We start from the raw sequence: 26,975 nt of genomic DNA on the forward strand, positions 1-26,975 counted from the left end.
AAATGCTAAAAACAACAAAAGAAAAGAAAAAGAGCAAAGACATGGTATGCCCATTATGGGGACAGGAAAGTGAAATTGTCGCAGGTGTTGAAGAGAGGGCAGAACTGCTCAATTCCTACTTTTCCTCAGTCTTCTTGTGAGGGAAAAGGTGCTCAGCATGACAAAAACAGAACACATGATGAGGGAAGGGAGTAGCGGCCTAGGATCAACACAGGGGAAGTACATAAAGACCTAGTTTCTTTAAATGAAACTAAATCTTCAGGGCCAGATGAATGGCATCCAAGGGTACTAAAAGAGCTTGTGGATGTCATTTCTGAGCCTCTGGCCATTATTTTTGAGCATTTTTAGAGAACAGGTGTGGTGCTGGAAGATTAGAAGTGGGCATATGGCTGTCCCCATCTTCTAGAAGGGAAAAAAGTAGTATTCAGGCAGGGGGTTTTTTGAGCAGGAACACACAGGAATAGAGTTCCGGCTGGCTTGGTGTCAGGGGGTGTGGCTTAATATTCAAATTAGTCCCTGCTGGGCTTTTTCTACTAAAAGCCCTATGTAAAATAATGGTGATATCAGGGTGTGTGGCCTAATATGCAAATCAGTTCCTGCTGGGCTTGTTCTACAAACAAAGCCTTGGATTCAGGTAACCACTAACCTGTCAACTTGATGTCTATTCCTGGAAAAATTTTAGAACAAATAATCACACAGTCCTTTAGCATTTAGAAAAGATGACTGTGATACTAAAAGTCAACATGGGTTGCTCAAGAACATGTCAGACTAATGTCTCTTTTTTGGAGAATGTTGCTACCTTGCTGGGTAAAGGGAATGTTGTAGGCATGGCTTATCTTGATTTCAATGAGGCTTTTGATAAGATTCCACATAATATTCTTATTGACAAGTTGGTAAAATGTGGTTTGGATCCTATTACTGTTAGGTGGATCTGTAACTGTGGTTGACAGATCACACCCAAAGAGTGTTTGTGGATGGTTCCTCATCCTCTTGGAGAGAAGTGACAAATCTGTCTTGGGACCTGTTTTGTTTAATATCTTTATAAATGATTTGGATGACGAAATAGAGAGGATGCTTATTAAATTTGCAAATGATATTAAATTGGGAGGGGTAGGAAATACAGTAGAAGACAAAGTCATGATACAGGATGATCTTGATAGGCTGGAAAACTGGGCTAAAACAAAATGAATTTTCACCAGGATAAACGTGAAGTTCTTCAGTTAGGTAGGGAAAATCCAATGCATCATTATAGGATGAGGGCGGCTTTCTTAGCAGTAGAATGTGTGAAAAGGATCTAGGGGTCTTACATGACCCCTGCTAAACATGAGTCAGCAGTGTGATGCATTGGCTAAAAAGGCCAATGAAATTTTGGGCTGTATCAACAGAAGTATAGTGTCGAGATCACATGAAGTCATAGATATGACTTTGCTCTGGTAAGATGTCACCTGGAGTATTATGTTCAGTTTGGGGCACCACATTTTAAGAAGGATACAGACAAGCTGGAACGGGTCCAGAGGAGGGCGATGAAGATGGTGAGGGGTCTGGGGAGACCAAGTCCTATGAGGATAGGTTGGAGGAGCTGGGTTTGTTTCGCTTGGAGAGGAGAAAATTGGTAGGTGATACAATCACTTTCTTCAAGTACTTGAAGGACTGTCATATAAAGGATGGTGTTGAGTTGTTTTCTGTTGCTCCAGAAGGTCAGATCAGAACCAACTGGTTGAAATTAAAAGAGTTTCTGGCTCAACATTAGGAAGAACTTCCTGACAGTCAGAGCATTTCCTCAGTGGAACAGGGTTCCTCGAAGGTGGTGGGCTCTCCTTCCTTGATGGTTTTTAAACAGAGGCTAGATGGCCATCTGACAGCAATGCTGATTCTGTGAATTAGGCAGATCATGAGTAGTTCTCATGGCCCTTTCTTACATGCCTGAGAAAATGCTGTTTGCCGCTCTGGGATCTGGCAGCAGTTTTTCTCCAAGTCAGTTTTGCTAGGGATCCTGGAGAAGCTGCTTTTTGACTTTTTTGTCATCTTCTGGGGCTGAAATAGGGGTCATTGGGTATGTGCGCAGGGGGTAGGTGAATTTCTTGCATTGTGCAGGGGGTCGGACTAGATGACCCTGGAGATAGATCCCTTTCAACTCTATGACTCTGTCTTCTGCATGATTTGCAGGCCTGTTCAAAATGGTGTCTTGCCCTGGTGTGCCTGCCAGACTTGTGTGGCATGGCAGTTTCTTGGGTAGTGCTTTTAGCCTTGGCAGTTGTTTGAGTGCAGTTGCTTAGGGAGTGGTGCTACCCATGTCAAAAGCATCACACAAGCTTTGTGTGCCAATTTGGCAGGCAGATTTGTTCAAAATGACAACTTGCTCAGTAAGCTTCTTGGGGGTGTCCTTTCATTTTGTGTGTAATCTGCCTCTCACAAAACTTTCATAATGGTTTTTTTTTTGCATGGGTGTCACCACTGCTTAACTCTGAGAGTGTGGCTGTCAAAGCTGAAAGTTCAACTCAAAATACTGTCGTGCCGCTCTTAGTCTGGTAGGTACACTGGAGCAAGCCATCGCTTTGCAGAGGATCCATATACAATGGTGCAAAAGACTCTGGGAAAAATGTTGCCCTTATGTGAGGCATTTATTCTAACATAATGGATGCTCCTCCCTGACTGCTTCATGGTGGAAAGGGAGATGATCATATATATCCCCATTTTATCTACCAAGAGCCCCTTCTCAGGGATGTCATAGGTGTGGGTTCCTCCAGCTCTCATGTAGCTAGCCATAGATATGCAAGCTGGTGGGAAGACTGAGAAAAAGGACTTCTTCCTCAAGCCATGCTGGTCTACTACTTGACAAATAGTACTGCTTTAGATGGGCCATTGGCATATGTACCTGTTAACTTTGTGTGGTTATGCAATTCTTTATCAACCCTGCCTTGGAGGCTGGTGGGAAGTTGTGGCTATCATACACCCTGAGTCTTTTCCTTTTTGCAGACTTCCAGTACAAACTATTGCAGACATTGAAGATAGATTCAGGTGGGTAGCCATGTTAGTCTAAAGAACAAAGTTTGCATCCAGTGGCACCTTAAGACTAACAAAGGTTAGTCTTAAGTCTGGCTATAAGGTTTAAAGGTGCCACTAGACTCAAACTTTGTTCTGTTGTGGGCATTGGTTGTTTCCTTATGTTGGACTAGGAATAAGGCCCATTGTGGAGAAAAATACAACAGGCTCTATAAAGAGGCTCTGAGTGAGCACCCTCCCTCCACCCTTGTTGTCTTTTCACCCACACAAATGAAAGCATTCACTCCCTCCACTTCAAGGGGAACTGATCTCTGCCGTCTAGAGTGCAATTGTAATTCTGAGTGATCTCCATCCCAAACCTTGAGATTGGAAACAGGAAATGGCTGGTTTGGAGGTTGGAGTGTATGGCATGGTACCTGTTTGAGATCCCGCCCCTCCTCAAACCCCACCCTCTCCAGGCCCTACCCCTTAAATCTCCAGGAATTTCCTAACCTGGAGTTGGCAACTCTATCTCCTTCTCTGCCCCTCTGACTTCAGCTTTCGATCGCCTTCCCCCTCCCTGTAGCCTCTATGTAGGAAAAGGACAGTCTTTCTCCACAGTGTGAGGGGGGACTAAAGTAGCTTACATCATTCTCCTCTCCCCTCTTTGATCTGCACAACAACCCTGTGAGGTAGGGTAGACTGAAAGTCTGTGACTGGTCCAAAATCACCCAGTCAGCTTCCACAGCAAGAACCTGGGTCTGGCAGACTCTGCTCTGGAGCCCTAACTCCTATGCCGTCCTCAAACTCCACCACAGAATCTCCAGGCATTTCCCACTAGCCTGGAACTGGCAGCCCTAGTTAGGACTGGGCCTTAATGAGTTCTGCCTCAGAGGCCTTTAGTGATACCTTTCAGACCAACAGTCTGTCTCTGATAACGTTGGTCTTAAATGCAGGACTTCAGTCTCTCTAAGTCTCTTGCTTTCCCTCCCTATCTTTCTTTCTCTCTGTTTCTGGTCTGCTGCTGCAGCATGCCATTTTTTCACCTGTCTGTTTCCCTTCCAGAGGAAGAGAGAGAAGAGCCCTAAGCCAATCAAGGGAATGTTTTCTCTGGCTCTTTCTCTCCTCCTCCTTCAGCCAACTGAGGGAAGGGTTTCTTTCTTTCCTCTGCAAAGCAGTGTGATAGGCGGCCCAGCCAATGAGAGAGTAGGGAGAGGCAGAAACTGCCAGAACCAAGGTTGGTTGTCTTTTATTGACAAAATCAGCTTGGCTGACTAGCAACAGCCACTTGCACAAGCGAAAAGAGCGGATTCAACCAGTGGCATGCAGGTACTTTTGATTGTTTGATGGGCCAAAGGTTGATGGAGTGCACCCCCCAACCAATGGGAGAGCTCTGTTTTGCCAAGATGAAAGGGCTTTTATATCTAGATAGGATAGGATAGGATTCTGCTTGTTTGCAGGCTACCTACCTCCCTAGTAGGAATCCTGTTTGAGCTTGCAGAGGTGCTCTTGAACCTGGTACTGAAAGAGGTAATGTTGGTTGGGAAAGGAGGTCCTTAAGGATATGTATTGCGTTTTCACATTTCATGGTGTCTAGACCCATGTCTCTCCAGTCAGCTTTAATTCCAGTACTATATTGTAGTCTATTGGTTATTTTTTTCTGGGTCTGATAGTTTATATTGTGTGATCTGTGTTGAGTCTCAGACAAAGGTGGGATAACTAATCAATAAAATAAGGCAGTTCTTTTTCTAGTTTTATCAGTCCTTGATATTCCAGTCTTGAAACCTCTAAAACCATTTTACATTCCATATACTTACATCTGGACTCTGATGTCTAGCATGGAATTGCAATGATAAAAATTAACACTCAGTTCTTGAAAATTATACTAAGAAAAACTCATGATATCTGAACCATCTTTTGAAGACTAAGAAAAACAAATGGACCCCCCCCCCAGTACCATGGCCTCAATGCTTTGATTTTTTGCTATACAAAGGGGAAGATCAATAACAGTGAGTCTTTTTCTTATATTTTGGTGTTGCCTCTCAATAGAAGTGAATTAAATGTTGCCATTTTTCTTCCTACACTCACAAAAGTGAAATCTGTTGCATATTAAATGCATTTGTCTATTGCTGTGTTCCCAGTTGCAGCTTCTGTACTCTCCCACACGTTTAGTAAGAAGTTGTATTTCTGTATAACAGCTCCATGGGTAGAGCTGTCAAGTGTCAGAACATATATGGTTTTGTATCTAAGGGCACAAAGGTGCTTTAGAGGTGTCCTCTTATGAATAGTGCTAATCCACAATTACAGTAGAAATGGCATAGGAGAGGCTACAGGCTACATTTTTTTCCTGTGAATGTTTTTGGGCAGTTCTGTTTAGGTGGTTCTTGAAAGAGGAAGAGCTGATAGGTGTCTGTGTGTCCTTCCCCCCAAACCTGGGTTATCTTCATAGTTTGGGAGCACATAGTTGAGCTCTGTAGGTCTGTGTTTGCTGTGTTTGTGCAGTATGTTGTGTTTGTAATATGCATAATTCTTTGGTGTAACTTCTGGATTTTTTTCTATTCATCCTATCCACAGAATAATAAATAGATTTGTGTGACAAAAATTCCCACCTACCACAAATCAGGCATAGGATTTATGACTGCAAAAGAGATTTGATCCAATCTTGCAACATTTGTTTTACCAAGTAGTAAACTTTGGGTGCTGTGTATATGCTTTTTTTGTTGTTTGGAAAACGCTGGTGAAAATTCTTGGGTGTCTCATAGGCAATTATAAAGACTTCTGACATTTGTGTTCAGTAAATTTTAGACTCCAGAGCTTAAATAGGGTGGCAGCTAACTGATTGTATTGGCTTTTTTTTCATCCCTTGGGCAGAGTTGGAAACATATTTAAGATTCCTGAGCAACTTGGTACCTGAGTTGTGCATTATGTTTGTCCTTGAGATTTTTATCTGTTTGTTTAACTTATATATGTTCCATTCATTTTCATTGTCCTGTTAGTCTCTCAGTCTCTAGCTCTGACATAAGTGGGTTGTGCTCCAGAAACCATAATGTGGTTGGCAACCACTTTTTGCCTATTAACTAAAGAAAAAAACCCCAGTATTTCTGTCAGTCTCTGAAAGCATAATGTGGCTGTCATTTGCCTCCTACACATGCTTTCAAGAAGAACTTGTTTGCTAGAAGTACAGGGTGATGCATTTTTTGTAGCGTTATACCAATTCTGGAAAAAATTTAAAATCATACAAAAACATATTGACTACCACACATTTTTACTAGGGAGAAGCTCTTAAACATTTAATGCTTTTTAAATTAGTAAGAGTAGCCAGAAAATTGGGAAGGTTGTTGTAAATCTAGTTGTCTATTAAAATCCTAAATAATCAAAGCTAAGGAAAGCATAGGTGATGTCATTCAGGTTGTTTGTTGTGACTCTGAAATTCCCTGTTTTCCCTTCTATAGCCACCAGTGCAGAACTTTCTAGAGTTTTCACGGAAGAAGCTCACCTTTTGTCCTCTTTCCTTGGACAAAGACTTTTTGCTTTACCTGCTTGAGCTGTTGATAGGGACAATTAAAACTTTCCTTTCATGACCACTGTGAACTGAAGCCCTCAGAAGGCCTCCCTCATTAGTCTTGTGTTCTTCTAGTCCCCACTGTGAACTGAAGCCCTCAGAAGGCCTCCCTCATTAGTCTTGTGTTCTTCTAGTCCCCATTATATTTTGGGAATTTTGTTCGCTCATTTCAGGAAGGTAGAGCTCAGTAGCACCTTAGAGCAGGGATGTCAGACATGCGGCCCAGGGGCTGAATCAGGCTCCCGGAGGGTTCCTATCAGGCCCCCAAGCAACCAGCTGTTGTGCTTCCTTTCCCCTCTCTCTTGCTTCTTTCTGCATAACAGCTTACTTTGGAGGGCTTGCTCAGTCACACAGGAGCTACAGAGCAAAACCTCTATTTTTCCTGCTCTATGGAGGAAGGGGGGAGGGGAGAGCTTGCTTTGCCAGCCTCTCTCAGTTGCACAGCAGAGCTACTCAACCAAGCCTCTCTTCCTTCTGTTGGCTGAGGCTCCTTCCCCTCCTGGTCCCCTGGGGAAGGAAGGAAAGAGCCATAGCTTCCTTTGCCAAGTTCCCTGGATCCCATGGGAAAGATACAAAGAAAGCATTTTTAAGACCAACAAGTGCTAATGTTTTAAGGTTTTTATTTTTAAAAAAGAACTTTAATTGTCTTTATCTGTGCTCCTTATGAAGCTTTATCTCTTTGCTACCTGGCATTACATTTTATGACACATATGACCTGGCCTGAAAAGGTCTCATTTATTTCCGATCTAGCCGTCATAACAAATAAGTTTGACGCCCCTGCCTTAGAGACCTTTTGGGATATGAGCTTTTGAGAATCAAAGCTCCCTTCATCCTTTTGGTTATAATTACAGTTCAATGTGTGGTGTACTAAAATGCTTTTAGACAGGGGTTGTTTTGTAGAAAAATAGGTGGTGGAGCTCATCCAGGGATTGTTATGCAGCTGCAGCTGCTATTCAGTGGACAAGGTAGGGAGGAAGAGGGGGGACCATCAGAAAGGTTCAGAAGCTTTGCTCCTGTGAGCTCCTGCTGAATTCAAGGCCTGCTTTTAGATATTAATGGGAACTGGAACTGTGTGAAGTAGGGATGGGCACAAACATAACAATCTGGTTCAGGGCAGTTCCCAAACTGAACCCTGAACTGGAGCCAAAAATGCCCCAAACTGAACCAGTCAGTTTGAATCCTTTTTGTGCTGGCCACAGCAAGCCGCAGCCAAAAGAAAGGGGGTTGGGGATCACCTCACAGCCATTTAAGCCTAACAGCTGATGGGCAGACCCACCCCTGCTGATAGGTTTAAAAGGCTGGCAGACCTTTCACCAGTTGGTTTTGTCCCCCCCTCCCCCGCTTCCAAGCAGAGAAAGCAAAATCAACCAGTGAAATGACTAGCAGCTGTTTAAATCTAACTGGTCAGCTATGGACTGCTCAGCTATTCAGTTTAAATGGCTCAGACAGCTGAACAACTGTTTGGAGAAGGTGCCTTCCCCAAACATAGGTTCCAGGGCTCCAAACCAGACCAAGGTTGTGTCAGATTTTGGCACATGAACTGGTTAGTGCCCGTCCCTAGTGTAAAGTTACCTTCCATTTCTTCCTTTTTATTGCTTTTTTGTCCGTTCCTTCTTTCTGGGAGTTCAGGTCAGCGTACATGGTTTTTGGCCTGGTCGTTGATATCTCTAGATTCAGAACACTTTGCAATAGCAGTGAAATAAACTTATGTTATACAAAATTATGCTTGAACTATGTGATTAACATTGGTGAGGAGTATAATCAGTTTCACTTCTATGTGTGCCTGAAGAACTGTTGTTGAAATGTTTGTGGTAAAACAGATGTTTAAATTGAATGAAATAGGGGCAGCATGAGCTCTTAACTAGTTGTGCAGTCTGGCATTTTAAAGAAATTGTTAGCTTGATTGTTGGATAAATTAAAACTTCCCAAAACCCACTAAACTTTTGCTTAGAGGCTTTTCTTTGTGTTTTTATCAGCAGCAATGCAGCAAGTCTTGGATAACCTTACGGACTTATCTCCATCAACAGGAGCTGAAGAAATAGACCTTATTTTCTTGAAAGGAATTATGGAGAATCCTATTGTAAGATCACTTGCTAAGGTAAATTAATTTTTTTGTTAATATTCACTAATTGTTATTTGAAATTAGATGTTGTAGGACCACCAAAATAACATAATAGTGGTTTCCAGATCAAATCAAGCCTGAACTCTCCATATAAGTTAAAATGATTCAACTTATGTTATTGCACTTTGGTTGTATTATGAGAAGACAAGACTCACTAGAAAATACAATAATGTTAGGAAGAGGTGAAGGCTGTAGAAGATAAGAGGGAAATCCAACATGAGATGGCTTGACTCAATAAAGTGGCTAAAAGCAAGATGCACTGCAACCCTAGTCTCTTTAAAAGGGAGCCTGATGTGGCCTAGTAGTCACGCTGCCTTTTATGAGAAACTTAAAATCTTTTTAAATTGCCCCTATCTGGCCTAGTTGAATTTTGAAAGAAGATAAAGCCCTAAACTGGATTATTTTTTTTAAATTTCAAAAAACACAATCCTTAAAAACACCCTTATTAGTGGGGCAGCCTATTTAGTGGCCCTAGCTATACTGAAAGCATCCTCAGATTCTAAAAATAGCTCTATAAAAACATGAAAGTGACCCACCCCACACAGCCCACACACCAACCCCCTCACACCAACCAGAGGTAATTAAAAAAACCAAAATGTGACAGAAGGAAACTTAACTTTTAACCCACCCCCCCCCCAAACCAGAACCAGGAAAAGGGACAGCAGGACAGGATGCAAAACCAACAGCAACAGATCCAGACAAATCCAACTGAGAAAAGGCCAACAAACTCAATTGTTAAAAAAACTGATGTTTTAACAATAAAAATTAGGCCAAACAGCCCCCCCCAAAGAACCAGAACAGAAAAGGAACAACAGCAGCACACCACAGCAGCAACAAATCAACACAGAATCCTTTTAAAACAGTAAAAAACTTGAGTTTACCAACCTCTCCCCCCAAAAAACCCTTCACCCTAACCCCAAGAAATCTAAGCCACTCAAATCAGGAAAAGTAAAAGGACACTGCACTTTTGAAAGTCCTCTCACTAAGGTAAAATATAGGCAAATTGGCAACCCCCCACCCCAGGCCACCATCCCTAACAGAACCCCCTAACTCTAACCCCAGATAAGCTACCCACCCACCCAAATCTGTATAAGTAAAGGGACGCAGAGTCTTAAAAAGTCCTTTTACTTTTATCCTAACTAAAATAAAAACAAGAACCCCAAGACTGTCTTACCTTAGATTCTTCTCTTCTCCAGGCAGGTCAGGCAAGGCTGAGAGAGAGCAGCAGCAGCTGAGGCCAAGGGCCAGTGCAGCACAAACTCTCTCTCACACCAACACAGCAGCAATGGAATGGAGTCCAGCCAGGCAGACTCCTTAAAAAGGTCCTCTAGCTCTACACAGAACAGTTTCAAAAAATACCACTGCTCTGTGATTGGCCAGAGAACACGGTTTACTTGGATACCCAAGTAAACAAAAGAACAACAATGTTGCTGATGGCTGGGGGATTAGCCCAGCCATCAGCTACACAACAGCCCTGCAAAGCATGCATTTGCAATGCATTTTGCAAATGCATGCTTGGATTGGCTGCTGGGCTCCTCTCCCCCTCCCTCCCTGATCCCAGGGAGGCTATGGCAGAGGTGGGAAAAGGCTTCCAAAGATGAAAAAGGAGGCAAGTAGCTTCCCTGAGGCTGCAGAAGCTCCTTTCCCACCTTTACATTGACTTCTGAACATTGATTTGGAAGTATATGGGAGCCATATACGGCTACCATATAATGCCTGCAAATTGAATTCGGAAGTATATGACGCCGTATACTTCCGAATCAGGGGGTATTTGATGGTCTATTCGGTTCGGCCAAACTGAATGCACACCCCTAATAGAGAGTTATATGAAGTTCTTTGTAAGCTTATGAGCCCTTGGCTTGGCCTTAGATATGGACTTCTTATATCTTTGGGCTTAGCTAGCTCTCTCTGTGGCTACATTTTCTTTGAAACTTAAATTTAAAAAAGTCTCTTCCGAAGCAAAGAGATTATCTTGCCACACATGGCAACTGTTTCATGGTGCTGCTCATGACCATCTCTCAAAGTTCCAAAAGTATCTGCAGGTTCAGCTTGGTTGGAGGCACCCTACTGTAGAGAATGGTTAGATGTGGGGGAGGTCCAAAGGTTTTTTGCACTCCAGCAATGTAATCTGCCATGCAAAAGAGACTGGAAGCCTTCAGAGAGGCCCAAGCCTTTTAAGATCCATTTTTCCAGACTTTATCTGGTGACCTAAATGGATGTCCCCCCCTCCCAAAGTTAGGTATCCTGGAATTCACTAGCAGCTCTAAAGCTTGTCTTATATTGACGTGGGATGGGGCAAATGATTTATAGTGGGATAGGTTTCATTTCATGAAGCACATTCATTATTTTTTTCCGAAGCTTGTCTGTAAGCTTGGAAAAGGAAATGTATACATCTCGTGCAAACAAACTAATTATAAGGTGATGATCTGACTACTCCTTATGAAAGAAACAGAGTAAATGAAGGCATAGATGGAAGGAAAAGACTGATACCTGACTCTAATGTAACTTGAAAGATGGAATAATAGACTATTGGTGCATTTTTCCTCTTCAAAAGAATTGGTTTTTCCTTGGTATGGTTTTTCCCTGAAGTATTCCAGCAAGTATTGTCAGTGTGTTTAAGGATTTTATCAGAGGTCAGTATCCTTGATTTGCAGAATTACAGTTGCCTGAAATGAGGAGCTGGCTGTTAAACCAGTTTCTATAGTGTTAGTATACTTAATTCGTTCTGTATACAATGCACAGTACCTTACTCATACTATTAAAACTTGAGAATAGAATGTCTATACAGAAGGTTGTGAGTCAGGCAACATTTCACAATGGTTAGTGTCAGACTAGCAACTGGGAGACCCAGATTTGAATCCTCACTGCCTTGGAAGCTCCCTGGATGACCTTGAGCCAATTGAAGAAGAAGAAGATATTGGATTTATATCCCGCCCTCCACTCCGAAGAGTCTCAGAGCGGCTCACAATCTCCTTTACCTTCCTCCCCCACAACAGACACCCTGTGAGGTGGGTGGGGCTGGAGAGGGCTCTCCCAGCAGCTGCCCTTTCAAGGACAACCTCTGCCAGAGCTATGGCTGACCCAAGGCCATTCCAGCAGGTGCAAGTGGAGGAGTGGGGAATCAAACCCGGTTCTCCCAGATAAGAGTCTGCACACTTCACCACTACACCAAACTGGCTCTCAGTCTTACTTAGCATATATAGTTTCAGGTAGGTGGTCATGTTGGTCTGCAGAAGAGCAAGATTCAAGTCCAGTAGCACCTTAAAGACCAACAATCTTTCCAGGGTATATGTTCAAGAGTCAACACGCTTTTTATAAGATACCCTGGAAATCTTGTTGGTCTAAGATGTTCACTGCATACCTAATTAAGTTATCTAGCATGCAAAGTGTTAAGAAGGTTTTGGCACATCCAACAGCCTTCAGTTTGCTAACAGCATCTTCCCAAATCTTGCTTCTCATTATCGTTTTTGGATTGTTGCTAGAATATTGCTCTTCTCCCTTGCATAGTGGCATTTGTGAGGATAAAATAGAGGTTGGAAAAATAATGTTGTAAGCCGTTTGAGGTCCCTCATGGAGAGAAAAGCATGATAAAACTATGTAAATAAAAAAAAATTATTAAGTGCCTTTAATAAAGCACACGGGGCCATGAATTTTGAGAATGGCTGAATCCATGTACTGTATGCAAACCCTAGAGTGATACTCTTTGACCAGTGAACTTAAAGCAGGAGCAACACTGATGGAGACTTAAGTGTTGTCAAAACACAGAGAAGGTCTCATGATGTAAATGATGAATCAAATATGTTGTTCCTGTTTGCTGTTCTTATTAGTTTATTTGTTCTGTAATCATAACAGGCTCATGAGCGACTAGAAGATTCGAAACTTGAGGCTGTGAGTGACAACAATCTAGAACTAGTCAATGAGATTCTTGAAGACATCAGTCCATTGGTAAATGAAGATGAAAACATTGCTGAGTTGGTTGGTATACTGAAGGAGCCACACTTTCTGGTAATGCATTACTTTTTAATTCTTAGGAGAGGGGAGTTGCTTGTTACAGTGGATCAGAATCAGTTTTAATCTAATGAAAGAAAAAAACATTTTGGCCCTGATTCGGGGAAGTTAACTTTAATTCCCATAGATTTCAGTGGGATTTAAGCAGGATTTTCTCTGAATTTGGGGGGAGGGCATGATTTTTTTAAATTGAAAAATTAACCTTAATAGTAGTGTTCTTCCTTTTGGCTAGAGATCAAATAGTAAAAAACAACTATTTTGAAATACTGTGATCTCGCTTTTTGCTCATGATTTGAAAAGAAGCCTTCCCTTAAAAGCATTTGAGAAGCACTTTAGGCTGCTGTGGAGAACTCAGAAATACCCTCTTCCATTTTCTAATTATTGTGTCATCTATAGCATGTCAATTCTCCTATTCTGTATTTGCAGTCCCTTTTGGAAGCCCATGACATTGTGGCATCAAAGTGCTACGAATCTCCCCCCTCAAGTCCAGAGATTAATAATTCTTCGGTGAATCAGATAGTACCTGTGGATGCTATTCGTATACTTGGCATTCACAAGCGAGCAGGAGAGCCGCTGGTGAGTATTCAGTGGTTTCTAAATGTGGTGCAGACATAAGCATAGAGGAAGTAGCATTTCACTTACTTGCATGTATTACTTCGTTGCCCTTCTGTAATCAAAGTTATATTAACCTATTGTTTGCTGGAAATGACAAACTAGCAGCAGAGGATTCATGGAAAAGGAAAATGCTTGCTAGTCAGTCAGGGGCAGCCTTAGTAATGCTAGGGCTCTAAGAAAAACTTCAGGATGTGTCCCCAGAAAAACCGCCACTCCCCCTCATAAAATTCAGATATATGAGGAAGTAGCCCACTCCCCCTCATCAGCCCCCCACTGGATCAGCTAGGCCCCAAGACTGAGCAGCGTGGATGCGAGCAGCCACCGTAGCAGCAAGCAGGTGGCCCAAGCCCCTGACACAGTTGTGAGCAGCTGCTGCCATGAATACACCAGTGGGAGGAGGAATTGCAGCCTCTGCCCCTGAGCAGGCAGCCCCAGTGCTGCAGAAGCCTTCTTGTCTTTCTGGCATTCCTCAGTTGGAAGGGAGGCATTCCAGGGCTGTTTCCACCCTGACCATTGAGTGGCTTGCAGTCAGACTGAAGGACACCTTACAGCTGACTGCTGTCCTGAAGCTATCGCTGCCTACTGTGTCTGTAAGGCAGGACAGCAGCGGTGTGGCAGCTGGGCATTCTGGGGCAGTTGGGTGTGCTCCAGCATGGAGCCCTTGCTTGTGCAGGGCTCTAGCAGCTGCCGTGGTTGCCCTATGGCGAAGACTGCTCCTGAAAGCAGTGCCTGAACAGTCCAGAGATACTCAGAGAAGCAGAAGTCGGGGTGGTAAAGAGGGGAAGGAACAACTCTTGTGAAGCAAGTCATATGCCAGAAACACTTGTGACATCTCAAGGGGATAGGTAACCACAGCTACCTGTGTGCTAGCTGTGTAGATTAAGCTTTTCAATTCTAGTTTGCGAGAGAGTAGTGATCATTGATTAAGTCCTTCCTACACCTATTTTATCGTTCGGCCAGAGGATACAAAAAAAGTAAAACTGTCAGCTTGTACTTATTTGGTTTTGGATTTGTTAGGGTTATGCAAACTTCAATAGCTATTATTGTATCTGATAATAATTAAAATAATTAATGGCAGTATTGTAAGGTTTAGTAGAATTTGATGTGGATAAAGTATAAACTTACAATGGTGCCCTTCATATGTTCTGTAGGGTGTTACTTTTAGGGTTGAGAATAATGATCTGGTAATTGCACGAATCCTTCATGGAGGGATGATAGATCGGCAAGGTCTTCTACATGTGGGTGACATCATTAAAGAGGTTAATGGTCATGAAGTTGGAAACAATCCAAAAGAGTTGCAAGAACTTCTTAAGAACATAAGTGGTAGCGTCACTTTGAAGATTCTTCCTAGCTACAGGGATAATATTATTCCTCAACAGGTCAGTAATGCTATTCTTCATTTGAAACTATTTATAGAAACAAAATGTTCATATATCAGTGAAACTGGATATTCTTTTTGATTAGCCTGGACCATCTGTTAAGTTAGTCACTTTATTGTTTCTCTTCCTCTTCCCTTCTAATTAAGTTTATTGACTGTTTTCAATGTACACAACTGGTTACTCTATAATCAGTGACTCACAGTCACATGATGGGTTATAAAATCCTTTCATATAAAGTAGCTATTGTAGGATTAATATGAATCCTCTGTGTGTCAATTGTAAGTTGCCATGATTGCACACCAGGATCTTTTACTGTATATGCCGGGAAGTGGCAATTGTCTGCTCGTTGGTGTATCACCACAAAGCAGAAAGCCCACGTAGACAATTATTGCACATTATTATCCACAAGAGGGCTTTACATTAATTTCCTCTGTTACTTTCTGTCAGTTCCATTTCAAGGTGCAGATGTGTAGTAAATTTACTGATCTCTTCTTATTCATTGCATTTGTCCAGTATTAACTATGTATATTTTAACGGTTGCACTAATGTGTCATCTCGTGTGTTTTTTTCCTCCCTATATTCCTGGTTCTTGTGAGTCTGATATAAACACCCCCCGCCCCGCCCCCCCCCCCCCCCAATTTATAAGCCAGTGATGCCATGCATAGAAATTTTTGACATCTTTGCAGTGCTAACAAAGCATTTGGAAGCCAGTGCTGTGCGGTTGGCTGAGCGTTACTCAGGTTCCCAAATGCACACAGCAGAGAAGGAAAGTCCATTACATAAAAAGGGAGGCTTTCTCTCTTCCCCCCCACCCACCGAAGCTGTCAAATAAGCTTCTTTTATCAGATGGAGAGTGTCTTTTAAATCACAGAATTAATCATTCTGGGGAGATATTTAGTCACTATCAGTTTTGTCATTTTAAAAGCAAATGTGGGCTGCTGGTACATGATTTGAAGTGTTCAGAATTCTTCAGATGTTGACACCGCCTACCATAAAAAGTCTAGGCAGCCTTCAGCTAGAAATAATGCAATGCAGCATAAAATACAACAGCCTGTGAGTCTGAAGAACTTGGATAGAAGGCAGTGATATAAGCCTAAATACATTAAATGAAGTTGTGTAACAATGCTTTATACCCTCCCCCCCCCATGAAAAAAACACAATTGGGTTCACCAGTTTAGGGGTCTCTGAGGTCGCTGCATTAGGTGGAACAAAAAGGTGCTGCATCAGGCTAGCTGCTGTGCTTGAGAAATGGAGTGGGGGGGAAAATACAACACTTCCCCACTCATCAGACTTCTGCTAAATTATATAAGGAAAGGATTTCTGAGCATGTTGAGAGTGCCTGTCCCGTTACTGGTGATCAGCCTAAGTCTTCACACTGACAACTAAGTCTTGTTTGAGGCACCAGAAGGTATGAGATTTCACACAATCCTGAGCCCTGGCACCTTTCTGAATTAAAACAAAAAAACTTAAGCTACTTCCATGAGCTCTAGCACCTTTCTGAATAATAATAATAAAGCCCTTAAGCTCTGCTTCCATGTGCCTCAATTGAATCATGAGAACATGATTCCTCCTCTCCAGTGTTTTGAAACACCTGAAGCTTAGCTCATGGCAGTGCTCCTGTATCCATGCTAAACTTGATGCCAGTCATTCATATTTGGGTGTCTCTCTTGCTTTTGCCTCCTTGGAGGCTTAATTGTGTTTAAAAATTGTGCTTGATACTCCTATGTTTCAATTAATTTAGAAGATTAAACTGTGATCAAGTGTTCTGCAAACTTGCTAAGCTTTTTTAAAACTGTTAGCATTATAATGCCTTAACAGTATTAAATTTTATTATCTCAGGTATTTGTGAAGTGTCATTTTGATTATAATCCATACAATGACAACCTGATTCCATGCAAAGAAGCAGGACTCAAGTTCTCGAAGGGAGAAATTCTTCAGATTGTAAATCGAGAAGATCCAAATTGGTGGCAGGTTAGGGCAAGAAAAGCTACTTCTCTAGAATCTTGTTTTGCTTTGCTTTTGGTACTAATCCAGTGTTCCTTTGAAATTTTCCGAAGCTGTTTTGGCTTGACATTGTTTTTAAGCCTTAAATCATATGTTTTCATTGTATGTTTTCACACTGTATGGAGTCTTCCTGATCTGGTTATGCTTGGGTGCCACAGGAGATTATTTTCATATTTTATAACTGAACAGCTATGTTCCTGAGGTTCAGAACTGTTACATAAAATGAGAGTTGTCATGCAGAATCAAACCATTAGTCCATCAGTTCCAAACTGTCACAAAGTGATCTGTACCTTCACATCAAAAACAGAAAAAAGACACTAAGCAGGGGAGAGAAGTATTCTTGAAATTTTAAAATACACTTTGCCACTTGTCCAGAACCAATTGCCACTATTCCTAAATTAGCAAACATTGAATTTGGTCAGAACACACAATGGAACTAATGCAGAAAATTCAGCAAATCATGTTTGTCTTAAACTGAGCATGCCAAGATTGGCAGCCTTCATGGATATTGGAATAAATAAAAAGAGCCCATTCTTTTTGAATTGCGTGATCATACCTATAGCAATAGTAGATTAATACCTATTTTATTTTATTTATATGCTGTGTTTCTGCTCAGTGGGAACCCAGAGTGGCCTATGTCATTCTTCTTTCTTTTTAATCTTCACAACTCTGCAAGTTCAGTTAAGATGAGAGAGAATGACTAGTCCAAGGTCACCCAGCAGCAGCCTTCCGTGACAGAATGGAGATTTGAACCTAGGCCTGTCAAATCCTAATCTGACTAACCACTATAGTAACTGAAGCCTCATGAAGTATGAAGCGAGCTTTTGCATTCAGCAAAACTTCAGGTTGCCCTAAAAAAAGTGTTGGAGGGAAACAGGAAAAATGTTGAGTGTTTCTAGTGGAATTTTTCCCCTTGCTGCATTCCCACCTTGCACCTTGAGTTTGTGTTGGGAAACCTTTTAATTCAGCCCTTTAGGTTCTCTTCTGGTTCTTACCAAAGCTGCTGGAAAAGAAAGCAGGATGAGATAACTGTTCTGTTCTTCTCTCCTTCTTCCCTAGTACACACCGTGAAATTAGTCAAGCTGCAGGAGTTGGGGGAACCTGCTTGCATGGTGGGACATCCAGGCTTATATGGGGAAGGGGGGAGCTAGAGAGCAGATCATAGGAATGAAAGAGTTGATTACTTTGGAGTCTTGACTTTGTGGCTGCAGTCTTCCTTTTCCCCTTACACCTTGCTCACTTATCTCCTCCTGAATATATTACGTGCTTCCTTTGTTTCTGCCACTTTGCCAGGGTCTACCAAAGAAATTTCAGTTTTATAACGATATTATGGTATGCAGCTTCATTCATGGAGTGTATCTATTCTACGATAACATATGTGATATCTTCTTTGTGACATCACCGTGGGGGCAGTGGCACTATTTTGCAACAGCTCCTGCCCAGCTTCTGCAGCCAGAAGATGGAAATCTTAGGGAGAAGTTTCTTGAAATGTAATAATCTGGATTATAAAAATTAAACTAATCATCTCAGAGCACAATCTTGTGCCGTTAGAGCAAATGGTTATTTGTGTGTGTGGTTTACATCTAAACATGCTGATGTAATCAGATTGGGTTATGTTAATTTAAGGCCTTGGCTATGTTTGACTGTGGTTTGGTGCCAAAATGAATATATGCTTGATGTCATTCCAGGCCAGCCATGTCAAAGAAGGAGGAAGTGCAGGACTGATTCCTAGTCAGTTCCTGGAAGAAAAAAGGAAAGCGTTTGTTAGACGGGACTGGGAGAATTCAGGTGCACAATCTCATTTTTCTTTACATCACTTTTGCAATTGCCAAATCTAGGGGATATGCTTAACATGAACAGTTTCAGTATGGCTGGGAACTACAAATTATGAAATTCAACTAAGAAGTAGAACTCCTTTACAAATTTGAATCCTTTCTGCCACCTGCTGGCAAATAGATAATATTGTTGCTTTTGTGCACCAGTCATAGTTCAGTTGGTGTTTATTTTGGGTTATTGCTTTTAACTTGCATACTGCCCTGAGTATTTTTGTAGAAGGGCAGGCTGCAAGTCTTCTGGTTTGGTGTAGTGGTTAAGTTTGTGGACTCTTCTCTAGGAGAACTGAGTTTGATTCCCCACTCCACATGTACTTGCTGATGTGACCTTGAGTTAGTCACAAGTTCTCGCAGAGCTGTTCCCTTCAAGAGCGGTTTCTGTCAGAACTCTCTCAACTCCACCTACCTCACAGGGTTTCTGTTGTGGCAACAGGAAGGGAAAGGAGATTGTAAACTGCTCTGAATCTCCTTTGGGTAGTGAAGGGTGGGGTATAAATCCAATCTCTCATTGTCTTCTAAGTTCAGTGAATAAAACTAGCCCATTTTTTCTGTGCCAATTATCAGTTACGGTCTAAATTCTCCCTAGCAGTTAAAATGACCAAACTGAGGCTATTCTACTTTGGTTACAATATGAAAAGACAAGACTTCCTGGAAAGGACAATAATGCTAGGAAAAGTTGAAGGCAGCCAGAAAAGAGGAAGGCCTAACATGAGATGGATTGATTCAATCAAGGAAGCCACAGCTCTCAGTCTGCAAGCCCACAGCACGGCTGTTAATGATAAGACATTTTGAAGATCTTTTAAATTCATAAGGTCACCATGAGTCAGATGTGACTTAACAGCACTTAACACATACAGACATTTTTCTGTTTCCGTTCCATCTGTGTAAATATCACAGATTTTAGTAGTGATATGCTCAAATGAAGGAAATTGGATTTATACCTCACCCTTCACTCAGAGTCTCAGAATGTCTTACCAATCTCCTTCCTTTTCTCTCCCCACAATAGACACGCAGTGAGATAGGTGGGGCTGAGAGAGCTCTCAGGGTACTCTTGAGAGAACAGCTCTGCTGAGAACTTGTGGCTGAGCCAAGGTCACACTAGCAGCTGCATGTGGAGTGGGGAATCAAACCCAGTTATTAGAGTCCACACACTTAACCAATACACGAGACTGGCTCTCAGTTTAATGTGCAATTAAAATACTTTTAAAGCAAGTGCTACAGTTATTGGTCATGACATAGATAAAGTCCTTATTCAGAATAACAGTATTTAGTGAATTGCTATCCAAGACTTCTCTGTAAGAATTTGGAATTTCTAAATTGCCACTTCTCTGTCTTCAGGTCCGTTTTGTGGAACATTAAGCAGTAAAAAGAAGAAAAAGATGATGTATCTCACAACTAGGAATGCAGGTATTTGAATTTTAGTATGGAATATTTTATTCTGACTGAATAGTCCATTGCATTTTGCCTGTTTTCATTTGTTCTTTGACATAATATTGTTACTTAAAAGTAGTTTTATTTCTCTACACCATCCCCTTCTTTTCTAATCATACATTACTATACATACTAATCCAGGGAGGTGCTTTTAGATTAAAGTTTTAAACTTTTAGCCAGCAAAAAGATTACAGTGATATGCCAGCCCATTTGATGCTTGCACTAATTAAAATGTGTTAATGCTCATTGTGAAACTATAATGATATTGCATTTCGAACATCATCTAACACAGGGATTGCTAACCTTTTTTAGCCAACAACCACTTTGGAATTCTGACATGGGGTGGTGGGCACAACTATAAAATGGCTGCCACAGGAGGTGGAAGCCATTCACAAGATGTTAGGAATTAAGATTATGCATAACTTTAACAGAACTCTTCAACGCTTAAGTCAGAAGCTGTGTTTAACAGAATGCCTTTTAAAACAAGTGTATTGTGTTAAAATATTTCCTTGTGTACATACAGTTTATCAAGTCACACAGTGAAGATCCTTTTGTGTCAGCTGCTAACAAAGCAGCATTTAAAATCTGTGCAGCCAGTCAGAAACCTTGCTTGGCAAAAGGCCTAAGAGCACTTGGGTGCAAGGAAATGTGTTGAGTGCCATGGCAGCCCTGGATACCAAGTTGGGGACCTCTGCTGTGACATCTGTAGCCAGGAACAATTCATTTCTTCTACTATTCATGGTGCAAATTATTTAACAAAAGAATTCACTATAGTCAGTTCAACATGACATATTGCAAAGTCCTCTGCACAAAGAAAACTACTATAGAAATGCATAACCTATAGAAATTGGGCTTTTCCCTGAATTGGCTGAAAAATGTGTACAAGCTACCACATTTCATATGCAGTGTTCCAATATGAATTAGTATATATTGCGCAAGTATTTTTATTTATGAATATTAAGAACACAAAAATGCCTGAATATTCTCTAGAAATAGCACACTGGTAAACAGACTGGTTAAATATTCCACAAATACCAGAATGCCACTATGTAGGCAGCAGCTTTCCCCATTTTTAATGGGTTTTTATTTTACTTCTTTGTCTCAAGGCAGCTAACAGAAATAATAAATTAGAAGAAGCATCCTACATATAAAACTTAATCTCAACACATACACCAGAAATGACAAGTTGACAGTTTGGATAACAGCTCAGCAGAATAAAGTTAAGCATTTATTATGGTGTCATATATTAGGAAGGCAGGAAGGATGGCACCTTGCCCCCTCCCCCCCCCAGCTCTACAGAAATCAGAGGCAAACCTAGAAGCACACCAAACTTCTCTTACTGCCTGGTCACCTGCTACAACAGCAAGAACCCTCAAAAGAAACATGAACACAAATACTTAATCAATAGCAAGGATCATCTAGGACTGCCCATGATGCCATCTAGCTTGCTGCAAAGACCTTCATGTGATCTGGCTGTCTATTCTGCAAGGCACGCAATTGTTCTTTATTCTAGAACAATCTGCCTGCTATCTCAGCAGCACCAATATGGTTTTAAAGCTTTTTTCTTAAATGGAACAGTTAGTGCTACTTTGCTGTATTTCAGTTTTATTTCTTTCAAGTATCTTGCAACTGGATTTTTCCATGGAACTCCTAGATCAACAAAGAGAATAAAAAGTTAAATACCAAGTCAGTAGTAGGTCCAAAACAATGTATTGTAGATACGAATAACTCTGCCTGTAAGTATATCAACCCTAAGAAAAGAAAATTGTGTGTGGCCTTTATGACGTATATCTTGATTATAATTACTTGGTAATTGAAACCCAGCTATTAAATGTAATGCTTTAGTTTTAATGTTTTACCTCTTTGCATCAAGAATTCGATCGTCATGAAATTCAGATATATGAGGAAGTAGCCAAAATGCCTCCATTTCAGAGAAAAACACTGGTCTTAATAGGAGCCCAGGGAGTTGGTCGAAGGAGTTTGAAAAACAGATTTATTGTATTGAATCCCACCAAATTTGGAACCACAGTGCCATGTAAGTTGCTGTTTTTAAGTGGTAGATTGTTCAGTGATGTGTAAATTTGCTCATAAATTATACATATTTCCTTCCTATGTTATTGATTCCCCGCCCCCGCCCTTTATACCTGTGGTTTAAGCGGCTTGAGAATGTTTGTCACTTTACTGTTAGAAAATTTTCTCATACCAAGAAGCTTATTTCTAATTGTGTATTTATTTATTTATTTAAAATTTCTACTCAGTTTTTTCCCTAGTCTAGCTGCCCAAATCTTTGGTGAATGCATGGGCAGAGTGGTATAGAAGCAGAGGGTAGTTTGCGCATCCTGGGGCTATGAAATTAAGTGATTTAAAAGTAAGAATTTGAGCTGCTCTCTTGTCTCTCATAGTCTTTGTTATCTGCATAACACTAGATGGGGAGGGGGGGAGATCTCAAGATTTGGCAGAGGTGCAGTCAGCACTAGGACAGACTCATGATAGCCATAGAGACAAAAGAAGTTCTGACCATTGCCATGCAAGGTCACCTGTGCATGGATGAAGCCTCCACAGACTGTTGCTTGGGGGGTTTTCAAACACCAAGCCACAGATCCATTCTGCCTGCTCAGATAGGGTACCTACTAGCATGCTAGAGGGATGACACACTGGCATGGAACCCAGTTCCAAGGTACACTCACTCTCGCCAGGCAGCAGTTAGCACCAGGAATCTGTAAAAACAAAAATAGACAAAAAACAAAGCAAAACCTCACAGGAAGCTGTGGCAACTTCTCCCTCTTATTTGTGATACCTGAGTTCCAGTGCAGTGTAGTAGTTACAGTGTCAAACTAAGGTCTAGGACAGGTGTGGCCAAACTTGCTTAATGTAAGAGCCGTACAGAATAAATATCAGATGTTTGAGAGCTGCAAGATGTGAATGTCAGATATTTGGGGGGAAGGTGGAAGAGGTGGAAAGAAAAGAACATGAAATTCAGATATATGAGGAGGTAGACAAAATGCCTCCATTTCAGAGAAAAACACTGGTCTTAATAGGAGCCCAGGGAGTTGGTTGAAGGAATTTGAAAAACAGATTTATTGTATTGAATCCCACCAAATTTGGCTTGGCTTGGAGAAGCGATTTAAAGAGACAAATGCTTTCTCCCAGTTGGTTGATGGGGTGGTGGAGGCTTTGAGAGCCATACAATATGTGTGAAAGAGCCACATGTGGCTCCTGAGCTGCAGTTTGGCCACCCCTGGTCTAGGGGACCAAGTTTTAATCATTACCCTGACATGCAGTTTGCTGGGTGACCATGGGCCGGTCCAATACTCTTGGCCTAACCAACCTCACAGAGTTGCTGTGAAGACAAAATGAAGAGTATGATGGAAGCCACTTTGGGATCCACTGGGGAGAAAGGTGGTGGTAGGAGTATGTGAATATATCACAAGAGCTTTAACCAATTCAAAATGTATTGGTCATGGTATTAACTGGAGCCTGCATGTTTGATAATTTCTCATTATCATTAAACTCTAGAATGCCTGTAAAGGAAGGGCTGTGGCTCCATGTTAGTGCATATCCTTGTATGCAGAAGATCCCAGGTTCAGTCCCCAACATCAGCAGCTAAAAAAGATCACATAGTAGGTAATGATAAATAAAAGACCTTTACCAGAGATCCTGGAGAGCTGTTGCCAGTCCGAGTAGATAGTACTGGCCTTGATAGACCAGTGATCTGACTAGGTAATATATATGTACCCTTAAGCGCTCTTAAATGAGTAAGAGAGTAGGAAGTGTATTTACTTACACAAGGAATTCAAAGAACAATCAAGTATTCCTATAGTTTTGTAACAGGCCCTTTTGCTTTAAAAAAGAAAACCAGCCCAGCAATGCATATCTTGTATTTGTTGCTTGTCAGATGTGTGCATTCTGTCATGTTTGTCTAGTTACATCACGAAAGCCAAGGGATGATGAAAAAGATGGGCAAGCATACAGGTTTGTGTCACGAGCTGAAATGGAGGCAGATGTTAAAGCAGGCCGATACTTGGAACATGGGGAATATGAAGGAAACCTTTATGGCACCAAAATAGATTCTATCCTTGAAGTGGTTCAGACTGGAAGGACATGCATCTTGGATGTGAATCCACAGGTATGGCACAGCGATACTCCAGCAGAAGCATTACAACGGTGAGGGGGTGGGGAGGGCTTTGAAAATAGCCATGTGGCATCTGTTGTCATGGGGTTTTGCTATAACTGATTAAGTAAGTGATATTTACTTATGCCTTTTAACAAAACCAGTCTTGGAGCATAGCTTTTTTGTTTGGAAGTGTTGACTATGTTAAAAAGGTCTTTCAAGATGACACATTGCACAAAATGATTGTTGCCTTCTTTTAGCTTACTGGGCTGTTGTAGTGATGTTTTCTGACTGTTGTTCAACATTTTAGTGGATCTAATTATCTGTTCTCTCCAGGCCCTGAAAATACTCAGAACAGCAGAGTTTATGCCCTATGTTGTTTTCATTGCCGCTCCAGAGCTAGAGACTCTGCGTGCCATGCACAAAGCAGTGGTGGATGCCGGAATTACAACCAAGCTTCTAACAGTAAGGAAGCTCTTTAACAACAAACATGAACACACATTGACTAATTAGTGTTTGTGTTATAAAACTATAACCATGTTAGTTGCCCTCTTGAGGCCCTTTCTTCTTCTCTTACTTGTTTTTAAACTCATTGCATGTTTTCTCTGATTTATTAGGCATTGTTGAAGACATTTCTTTCCATTCCCTCCTTTTTAAACAACTTCCAGACTTCCAGGAGTTCCGAGTAGGCAAATTCTCCCTGCCAGGTTTTTTACTCTCTTGGATACCTTTTTAAAGTCTTGTGGCTTCTAACAAAATGTTTAACTTGGATAAGCAGCTGTTTCTTTATTCATTTATTTATGTGGCTGGTTAATTGAACACACAGTTTCCAGTTCCTGTCAAGGGATGTGACCTTGGAACTGTGTACCATTACTGATTTACCACCAGACTGCTTGTGGGGTATTTGTCAGTCATAGATTACACATAGCAGCCATTGGTATTGGTATTGTATCAAGTTGGTATTGGCTGCTGTCTAGGTTATTTTCTTCTGTGCAGATACAGGCTGAAGTAAAACAAATCCTTTACTTGGTCTAGAAGCTTGCTTAATTTAAAAAAGCTGGGATCCTTGCTATTCTAAGTAATCAAGCAACTTTGCTGTGAGCTGGATAACTGTATTTATTTAAAACATTTTAATGCTACCTTTCTGCCCTTCTTGGGGTCCACCAAGGCAGCAGACATTAAAACCCCAACACATAAACAAGGAGGAGGGTCAGTGAGGAATTGCTGTCTTCACCTGTAGTGGAAGACAGCGCTATGGGGGCAATGACAAATCTTCCTGTGGAGGGAATTTGATTGTTCTATTGTCTGAAAGAATAAAATGTTTGTTCAACCAGGATGCTGGTCAAGCTGTGTATTGGTATGTAAATATTAAAAGCAGCTAGACATAATTATGGGCATCATGAAGCTTTGTACTTTAACCTGAGGAGGAGGAATGTCTTTAGCCATATCTAATAAACACATGGTTTTTCTCCAGGTACTTGTATCATTGTAATTTTGAAGAAATGGCACTAAAGAATCATGTGCCACTGAATTCAATTAAGATTCCTTCTCAGTAAACATGTTTTAAAAGCACTTGTCAGTGTGGAAACCAAGATTTAAAGGGTCAGTGTCTTCCCTCCCCCTGTTCATATCATGATTTCTGCTCCATTCTTTGTCTTCTAACAGGATACTGATTTGAAGAAAACTGTAGATGAGAGTGCTCGGATCCAAAGAGCTTACAGCCACTATTTTGATCTAGTCATTGTGAATGACAATTTAGACAAAGCCTTTGAAAAATTGCAAAGTGCTACTGAGAAACTGAGGACTGAACCACAGTGGGTCCCCATTAGCTGGGTCTACTGATGCAAGCTAAGATGGCTGCCAACAATAAACAGTATACCAAGAGAACATTGTACAGAATACCAGACAGTTGCAGCAGCATCTGATACATTTTTACTCTCTGTATATCCAGATAGTGGTATGCTATTCCAGATTTTTATACAAAATGTTGAAAGGGAAAGTGTACTTAAATATGTAATTTATTTTAATTTTTCTAACTTTTTACCGATAACCTTTCTATTCATACCACATGAAGGAAATGTGTTCAAGCATTTTATAAATGTTTTGATTTTACTACTTTTGCCTTCTATTCATCTGCGAAACTTTCCAGTCATTCACTTTAATACATTTTGGTCTTACATTTTTCACTGTGATAAGGAAAAAAAATACTTGAAGATTTATTTTGTAAAACTCTTGTTGAAATCGAGTGTTCATCTGGTCAGGTTTTTTTTCACAGTCAGAAGAAGACACTAATCCTTACCTTAATAAACACGTTGCTCTTCTTGATGTGAGCTGAATTTTCAATACTTGGGAAACAAACCAGCACTGAGCCATGTAACAGATTTTTTTTTTTGCTTAATGTTTTGCTTAATGCAGTTGTCTTGTCTTGTTAGACAGATGTACTGTATAGACTTTCCCTATGTTAACGTTTTACAAAAAAGTAAAGCAATACCTTGAACTTCCTCTACAAGGCTGGTCTTAGCAACCAACAACCTATTAGAACAAGTACTGCTGTCTCAGAGAGCTGTGTGATGTTCTTCATTGTGTTTGGGATCAGGGCAAAGTTGCCCATGAGTGAGCGCCTTACAATACTGAACCTTCCTTCCACAATGCTTGGCCTGTAGGATGGATGTTCTCACTTGTGAAAAATCATTGCTTAAAAAGAACAGTTTCTCTCTCTCTCTTTTTTTTTGTTACTATGACCTTGCTCTGTATTTGTATATTGTTCTATGATATAACTAAGAGGCTTTTATTTTACACTTTGGAATATTTGAGTGGTTATGTGCATTACAAAATGTGATGTGATGGGACTTTGAGCTATGTGTTACCTTGTGTTTGCTTTATTTACCAAATAGCGTGTGCAACTACAGTTATTGTTGGATGCTGAAAA

The 26,975-nt window shown here is 41.0% G+C and overlaps 1 protein-coding gene across 2 annotated transcripts in view; it reads left to right on the forward strand.

The window, feature by feature from the left end:
- The window catches only part of PALS2 (protein associated with LIN7 2, MAGUK p55 family member), a 43,939-nt gene extending 17,568 nt beyond the window's left edge, over positions 1-26,371 (forward strand). Inside the window, exons 2-12 of one of the 2 annotated variants that reach the window (XM_060248661.1) lie at positions 8,521-8,642; positions 12,519-12,671; positions 13,101-13,250; positions 14,441-14,668; positions 16,508-16,639; positions 18,361-18,460; positions 19,843-19,911; positions 21,809-21,970; positions 23,859-24,061; positions 24,383-24,511; positions 25,712-26,371. In XM_060248661.1, the coding sequence (XP_060104644.1) occupies positions 8,526-8,642; positions 12,519-12,671; positions 13,101-13,250; positions 14,441-14,668; positions 16,508-16,639; positions 18,361-18,460; positions 19,843-19,911; positions 21,809-21,970; positions 23,859-24,061; positions 24,383-24,511; positions 25,712-25,888 (1,620 nt within the window). In that variant the 5' untranslated portion in view covers positions 8,521-8,525 and the 3' untranslated portion in view covers positions 25,889-26,371. The remainder of the gene's footprint in view (positions 1-8,520; positions 8,643-12,518; positions 12,672-13,100; positions 13,251-14,440; positions 14,669-16,507; positions 16,640-18,360; positions 18,461-19,842; positions 19,912-21,808; positions 21,971-23,858; positions 24,062-24,382; positions 24,512-25,711) is intronic. The other variant, XM_060248662.1, reaches the window with a different exon arrangement.
- The last annotated feature ends 604 nt before the right edge of the window (positions 26,372-26,975 follow it).

The sequence above is a fragment of the Heteronotia binoei genome, chromosome 10 (assembly GCF_032191835.1).
Source record: "Heteronotia binoei isolate CCM8104 ecotype False Entrance Well chromosome 10, APGP_CSIRO_Hbin_v1, whole genome shotgun sequence".
NCBI classification, from domain to species: Eukaryota; Metazoa; Chordata; class Lepidosauria; order Squamata; family Gekkonidae; genus Heteronotia; species Heteronotia binoei.